The sequence below is a fragment of the Acomys minous genome (genome assembly GCF_964271855.1).
Source record: "Acomys minous genome assembly, chromosome: 19".
Lineage (NCBI taxonomy): Eukaryota > Metazoa > Chordata > Mammalia > Rodentia > Muridae > Acomys > Acomys minous.
The window spans coordinates 66,253,187-66,261,234 of record NC_140499.1 but is presented as its reverse complement, the minus strand read 5'-3'; the positions used below and the strand labels follow the sequence as shown (position 1 = coordinate 66,261,234).

At 49.9% G+C, this 8,048-nt stretch overlaps 1 protein-coding gene across 2 annotated transcripts in view; it reads left to right on the top strand.

Moving 5' to 3' along the window:
• The first annotated feature begins 5,503 nt into the window (after positions 1 to 5,503).
• The window catches only part of RPRD2 (regulation of nuclear pre-mRNA domain containing 2), a 45,871-nt gene continuing 43,326 nt past the window's right edge, over positions 5,504 to 8,048 (top strand). Inside the window, exon 1 of one of the 2 annotated variants that reach the window (XM_084769573.1) lies at positions 5,504 to 6,312. In XM_084769573.1, coding sequence (XP_084625699.1) covers positions 6,099 to 6,312 — 214 coding nt within the window. In that variant the 5' untranslated portion in view covers positions 5,504 to 6,098. The remainder of the gene's footprint in view (positions 6,313 to 8,048) is intronic. The other variant, XM_084769572.1, reaches the window with a different exon arrangement.

Here is an 8,048-nt window from a genome sequence, read left to right as displayed (position 1 = left end):
ACCAATGCACATAAAACTATTAAAAAAAAAATCAACTTGCAGTGTTGAAGGTTACTTGGGGTGTTTTGCCCTCACTGCAGCTCCCATATACTGGGATTACAGCCTTTGTGTGTGTTAAGGATATTGATCTCAGGATTTTGTGCATGCTAGGCCAGCACTGTACCTGCTGAGTTCATCTTAGTCCCTAAAACATTTTGTCTTTTGGGGGCAAAAAAATCAGGCATGGTGTTTTATTTAGGTCCGTAATCGCAGCACTAAGGAGGCTACATCAAGCAGATCCCTATACAGCTAAGGCCAAGCCTGGTCTGCATGATTCCAGGACATCCTGGGCTACAGAGTGACATCTTTTCTCAAACACCCGTGTATTTTTGGTTGTGAGCCTGGCCTTTAATGGCTGAGCCATCCTCCCAGCCCTCAAACACCTTATGTATTACTTTTTTCTTCTGATAGAACACTATGATAAAAATTTATTTTGGTATGGTTTCAAAGGAGGAGTCTGTTGAAGGCCTGGCAACAGATGGACAGAACAGGAGCTGGCTGACTTACTTTAGCTGCACAGCAGAAGCAGGAACATCAGGAGGTAGAAGGGCAAAGCTGAGACCCTCAAGGCTGGCCCTCAGTGACATTCTTCCTCCAGCAAAGCTCCAAGCCCCTCAACAGTACCACCATTAAATCAGGGGTCAAGTGTCCCAAGTCCATGAGCCCACAGAGGTGTTTCCCATTTGAACCAGAGCTCTCCCTCAAAAACACAACAAAAAGCCATGTGTGGGTGGCACATGCCTTTAATCCCAGCACTCAGGAGGCAGAGGCAGGCGGATCATTCACTGAGTTCGAGGCCAGCCTGGTCTACCAAAAAAAAGGCTCTAACCAAAACCCAGCAGAGCACCCACAACACTAGTACATGGGAGGGCCCTGTAAAGTACTACTGGAGCAAGTAAACATGGAAAAACAAAATTTTAGGGGGAAACTAGTACAATCTCTCAAGTTTCTGTTTTCTGAAATAGCTGGCCTAGATCTCTAGATCTGGCATCTGCCTCCTGAGCGCTGGGAATACAGCCATGTGCCATCATGGGCTGTATGCACTTAAATGAAAGCCATTGCTTTGTACATTTCTAAAATGGTAAAGATCAGTTGGCTCAGTGCCTGAGAACACTGGTTGCCCTTGCAGAGGACCTGGGTTCAATTCCCAGCACTCATGATGGATCACAACCATATTTAACTGCAGTTCTAGGTGACCCAGTGCTCTCTTCTGACTTCTGGGCATTACATGCCAGCAGTGCACATACACGTAGGCACACACTTGTGCATGTGAAATAATCTAAAAATAAATGCAGATTAAAATTGCAAAGAAAATTATGAAAAGCTAAGAGGCTGCATGTTACAATAGATTTGTCCAAATGTAGAATGTTCAGGAGTGAACCCTAGCTGTGCAAGGCAGCACAAGTCTGTAGTCTTGCCCCTAGAAGGCTGAGGCAAGAAGACCATGAGTTTGAGTCCAACCTGGGCTACAAGGAACCACATGTTTTTTTTGTTTTTGTTTGCTTTTTGGTTTTTCGAGACAGGGTTTCTCTGGGTAGCCTTGGCTGTCCTGGACTCGCTCTTGTAGACCAGGCTGGCTTCGAACTTACATCTACCACCTGCCTCCGCCTCCCAAGTGCTGGGATTAAAAGTGTGTGCCACCATGCCCAGCTGTTTTTTGTTTTAAAAATATTATTTATACAGTATTCTGCCCACATGTGTGCCTGCATGCCAGAAGACAGTACCAGATCTCGCTATAGTGAGCCATCATATGGTTGCTAGGAACTGCATTTAGGACCTTTGGAAGAACAGACAGTGCTTTTTTTATTTGTTTGTTTGTTTTTCGAGACAGGGTTTCTGTGTGTAGCCTTGGCCATCCTGGACTCACTTTGTAGACCAGGCTGGCCTCGAACTCACAGCGATCTGCCTGCCTCTGTTTCCCGAGTGCTGGGATTAAAGGCGTACACCACCATGCCTGGCCTCAGACAGTGTTCTCTTGTTTGTATTTATTTATTTTATTTTTTGGTTTTTCGAGACAGGGTTTCTCTGTGTTAGCCTTGGCTGTCCTGGAACTCTCTCTGTAGAGCAGGCTGGCCTCAAACTCAGGGAGATAAGCCTGCCTCTGCCTCCCAAATGCTGGGATTAAAGGTGTGCACCACCACGCCAGGCTCCTGGCCTTTTCTTTTTTGTTTTTTGAGACAGGGTTGTAAGCGTGCTTTTTCTTTGTTTGGGTTTTTGTTGTTGTTTTGTTTTTTGAGACAGGGTTTCCCTTGTAGGCCAGGCTGTCCTGGAACTCAGTGATCCATCTGCCTCTGCATCCCAAGTGCTGGGATTAAAGGCGTGCACCACCATGCCCAGCTGAATTTTTTTTTCAATGACACAAAATTTTAACTCCATCAGTCAAGAGGCAAAGGGAGGTGCATTTCTAACAGTTTGAGACCAGCCGGATCTTCATAGTTCCAGGACAGTCAGGGCTACAAAGCGAGACACTGCTTCAAAATAAAATCGAGGGCTGGAGAAATGGCTCAGAGCTTAAGAGCATTATCTGTTCTTCCAAAGGTCCTGAGTTCAATTCCTAACACATATGGTGGCTCACAACTGTCTTAACTCCAGTTCCAGAGGTTCCGACACACTCACAGATATACATGCAGGCAAAACACCAATGCACATAAATCATTTTTAAAAATAGGTAAATAAATGGGCTTTGGGTATAACCTAGGAATAGAAGGAAAAAAACAAAAAAGGTGGTGGCAGGAAGGGATAGCTCAACCATTAAGAGCAATTGATGAAAGCTGGGCGTGGTGGCACACACCTTTAATCCCAGCTCTTGGAGGCAGAAGCAGGCAGATCTCTTTGAGTTGAGGCCAGCCTGGTCTACAAATCAAGTTCCAGGACAGCCAGGGATACATGAAGAAACCTCGTCTTGGAAAAAAAAAAAAAAAGAATACTTGCTATACTTCCTGAGACAAGCCTTCACCCATGATATGTGCTTCTCAAAGCACTCTGCATGCACCAACTCATCTAGTAATTATGGCAAATTGGAGAGGTTTTGAAAAGATACCTGAAATTGCAGCTGCCAGTGAAAATGCCTGAATTTTAGTGGTCTGATTTTCATTTTTTATTTTTTCCTGTTTTTGTTTTGTTTTTCAAGACAGGGTTTCTCTGTGTAGTCATGGCTGTCCTTGAACTCACAGACCCACCTGCCTCTGCCTCCCAGAGTGCTGGAATTAACAGGCATGTGCAACAGTGCCAGGCTCCTCCCCCCCCTGCCCCCTCCCCCCCCCCGCCCCCTCCCCCCGCCCCCTCCCCCCCCCCCACCCCCCCCCCCCGTGTTTTGAGACAAGGTTTCTCTGTTAACAGTCATGACTGTCCTGGAACTCGCTCTGTAGACCAAACTGGCCTCAAATTCACAAAGATCTGCCTCCTGAATACTGGGATTAAAGGCGTGGGCCACCACACCTGGCCATGTCTGATTTTTAGCTATCTTGTGTGATAATCTGCTTAAGAAAGCTGTGAGTTTACTGTGAACCATCGATGGAGCAATGTGCAGAATGTTCGTCCCACAAGGTGGCCTTCTAGAAAGAATTGCATAAACTCTTGATAATTCACTTGAAAGCAAGGACATGGAGGGAATGCCCTGGTGTGTCCACTTTATCTCTGTGAGAAAGGCCGAGGCCTGGGAAGAATATTCTTGGCTCTTTTCACATGACCAAAAATGGCCTGTCCTTGGGTTCCTGTCACTGTAAACATCTCCTCACGCTTTTAGAGCTCACACGGGAAGTGCTATGTCACACTACTCTTGCACTCTACAGTCTTGCTCTGAAACCTTTACACTATCCAACAGAAAAATGGAGAGTTAGGACCATAAAAGGCTGTAGAGAAGCACTCCGTAAATGCCATCACTCAGGAGGCAGAGGCTGGTGTAGCTCTTTGAAGCCAGCCAGGTTTACACGTTTCCAAGCCAGGCAGGACTACACAATGAGACTATTTCTCAAAAAACAAAGAAAACAAAAAGGCAAACCAGTGCAGCAGCAGCTAGGGTCTGTAAACCCAGAAGCCCAGCTTGGGCAGACAGGACTACTGCTGGAGCAAAGCAAAACGGAGTGAAACTGAGACAGACAGAGCAGGCCCCCTGGTCCTCTTCTCGCCTCCAAGAGTGAACAGACACAGGCACACCCCAGCACTCTTCCCTGGGTAAAGGGGCTTGCTTACTCCTTCAGGTAAAGACTGTTAGAACCTAGAGACCACTATTGGTCAACGAAATCAAAATGGAGCCTCATGTTATTGCCCCATGTGATCAAGTGAAAATTTGATTATTTTGCTCTCCCAAGAAATCAGGAAAGAGTTAATAGTCAAATTCCAACCAGGTCAGGTACAGCTGGCATTATAAGTTCTGCTTTGGAAGGAAAATAACTTGAAAACAATCATATCTCTTTTGAGTTATTTCTTTTCTCACTCTCTCTTTTTGTTTTTGTTTTTTTTTTCGAGACAGGGTTTCTCTGTGTAGCCTTGGCTGTCCTGGACTCGCTTTGTAGACCAGGCTGGCCTCGAACTCATAAGAGCTCTCTGCCTGCCTCTGCCTCCCGAGTGCTGGAATTAAAGGCGTGCGCCACCACACCCGGCCATACTAAAGTATCAAACAGCCTCCTTGCCTCAGAAACCTCTTGTCTATTGAGGCATAATTAAAATGAAGTCGCTGTGTTCAGCAGGAAAGCACGGACCTCGCAAATCTTCCCAAAAGGCTCACACAGGCAGATGCTAATGTAATGGTTAATCTGAGGCTGTACCTATAACGCACTACACCACCGTGAGGTTATCATAACCGACCAGAGAAGCTACATCTTGTCAGTTACTCTCCCCTCGCTTCGAGAACTTCTCGGAGGATTTTGTTGTTTTAATATTTTTAATCCCCCCCCTTTCTAGAATGCCGCCGGCCAACGGGCTGAGAACGGTACCACCCGTTTAGTCTAGGAGGCTGCGTGGAGGAGAAACGGCTCAACTGGACCTGACGCATGCGCGCCTCTACCACGCCGCCAAGATGGGTGCCAGCCATCTTGTCGCGCGTAGGTCCCTGACGTGGGGCGGTCACGGAGGACAGCAGCAGCTGCCACGGAGCAGCGGCCGCAGAGCCATGACGCTCTCCCAGCCTTGTGCGAGCTGAGTAAGGCTCCCAAGGGAGCGACCCCGCCTAGGAAGCGAAAAGCAGGGCCGCGAACCCTGCACGCCCCCAGGCCTCCCGGGTCGGCCATGCCAGGTCTTCCTCCCAGCCCGCTTCGCGCACACCTCACGCGCAGGCGCACAAAATTAACGCAGCGGTCAGGCCCCGCCCCACCCCGCCCCACCCCCGAGGACACGCGGTCTCGCGCGCGCGCTTGCCCGACCCTCTCCCTTGATTGGCCAGCTTGCCCCGCCCATCACGCCCGCCCCTCCCCCCCTCAAGGTTTGAGGCGGAAGCGGAGGGGGCGGGGCCTGCCCGCGCGCGCGTGCGCACTGCTTCCGCTGGTCCTCCTTGCCGCTATTGCGTTGCAAGGGGGTGGGGGGGGAAAGGAAAAGAGAGAGAGGAAAAAAAAATATTCCGGCTAAGGTAGCTTTGGGGCTTTTTTTTTTTCCCCACCCCCCGTGGTAGAGACTCTGAAGGAAAAGCTTTCTGCAGCCGGAGGGACGGTCGGGTAGTACTAACGCTTCCCGATACCACGGCCTCCCTGGCTCACGGGGCGGGCGGGATGAGGGAAAGAGGAGCCTAGAGAGTTGAGGGCCGTAGAGGGTTAAATAAAAATAAAGCTCGTTAGTTTCCGGGCGCGGGCGTCGCGAGCCCCGCGCCGGCCTCCCCCCCCCCCACGGCTGCCGGCTGAACCGCGACCCCTCAGCCGTCCCCACACACAGCCAGGCCGGGCCGCCCTCGTCAGGGAGCCTCGGCGCGCGCAGCGTCCCCACCCCCTGGCCGCCTCCCCGCGGCGGCCGCCTCCACGCACTCGCAGTGATTGTTTTGCCCGCTCTCCGCCTCCCCCCGCGCCGCCGCCGCCGCCGCCGCCGCCGCCGCCGCCGCCACAGGACCTGCGGCGCTAGCGCAGACCGGGAAGATGGCGGCCGGCGGCGGCGGAGGCAGCAGTAAGGCCTCCTCGTCCTCGTCGTCGTCCGCCTCGTCCGCTGGGGCCCTGGAGTCTTCGCTGGATCGAAAATTCCAGTCGGTGACCAACACCATGGAATCCATCCAAGGCCTGTCGTCGTGGTGTATAGAGAACAAGAGGCACCACGGCACCATCGTCTACCATTGGATGAAGTGGCTCCGGAGATGTGAGTGCTGGGCGGGGGGCGAGTGCAGGGGCGCGCACCCCAAACACTCCGGGGCTTTGGTGGTTCCCCCCCCCTCCCACGGATCCTCTGCTGCATGCAGTCGCGCGCGGGGGGGGGGGGGCGGTTCACGTTAAAGCTCGGACGCGAGTGTTCCCCAAGCCCAGGCTCCGTCCTCAGGCACGGTTGCCCCGATCTGCAGGAGTTGGGGTTTTGGGGGGCAGGGAGGCTCGTTGCTTGGAATCTTTCAGCCTTCCTTTTGGCGTGACCTTGGCCGTTGGGCCTGGCTGGACCCGGAGAGATTGACTTGTTTTCCCTCCGGAGCCCTGTGAGGTGTGGTGTTGGGTTTTTAAATTTTTTTTTTTTAATTTTTTCCCTGAGCCCTCACGGAAATTGTCGCGTCCGTTTGTTCCTTAAAGGCCTTTGACGTGTTACCGATCCCTGGGCTTCCCTGGTGGCGGGCAGGCTAGGTTGTAAGCCTTGCGCTTTCCTGGAGTGTGCTGGCCCGGTCCAGTGTTTTCCGCCGACGTGAAACTTGGCGATATGTGTGAAAGGGGGCCTTCTCCAGATGACGGTGCGCAGAGCTTGGCGTGTGGTGTAAGGAAGGACTTCCCTGCGCCGAACAGAGCTGCGCGAGGCGACCACCTGTTTTCCTATTACCTGTGTTTGCAACAGTAAAATACAGACTTCAGGATACTGCCGAGACACAACCGCGGGGCTGTAGTCAGTACCCTCGGCGGTACCGAAGCACAGAATGTGTCCCGACGCTTTAAACCACCCGAGGCACATTTTACAGAACTGAGTCTGTTTGCATAGGCAATCAAAATGGGAAATGTGGATTTTATTGATTTTAGCATATGAACACCCCCCCCCCCCGGGCCCCCGTTATATTTTTTTTTGCCTTCAGCCTTTGGGGTTCTCACCACACCGCTACTTTAATATACAAATGAGGTCTTTTAAAAAGAAATACGGATTCTTAAACTGGGCGTGGTGGCTCATGCAGCTCTGGAGGCTGAGGCAGGATTGCCACAAGTTTGAGGCCGGCTTGTGCTGCATAGTCCAACCAGCCTTAACCCGGAATTCCATACATACTTATTTGAGTTTTAGTTTGCTTTCTATCTATATAGCCTTTTGCCAGTGGTACCCCTTTAAGTTTTTTTTTGTTTTTTATTTCACGACTGTCTTTGCTTCTATAACATTTTTGAGTTTACTTGTTGGTGAAGAAATGGATAAAACTTAAAGATTAAAGGCCCCAATTTGAAATCTTTTGCATTTAAAGTTACTGATGGGACAGTTGTTTTGGTTCTTTGAAATGTAGTGCTGAGGAGGATATTAGAGAAAAAGAGGCAGGATCGGCTAATCTTTATTTACTATTACCAGATCTTTTGTTTATTTCTTGCCAAAAGGTAAACTTAGTATCTGCAATATCAAATATGCTGTCATCTTCAAAGACTCATATATGTATCTGCCACATGTCAGCCATGTCCTTTTTTTTTTTTTTTTTTTTTTTTTTTTTTTTTTTGGTTTTTTAAGACAGAGTTTCTCTGTGTGTGCCTGGTTGTACTGGACTCACTTTGTAGACCAGGCTGGCCTTGAACTCACAGCGATCCACCTGCCTCTGCCTCCCGAGTGCTGGGATTAAAGTCAGCCATGTCCTTATCCCTTATAATATATATATTATATGACATATATAATATATAACATATATATAATATACCATAGAGGCTACTGAATTACAA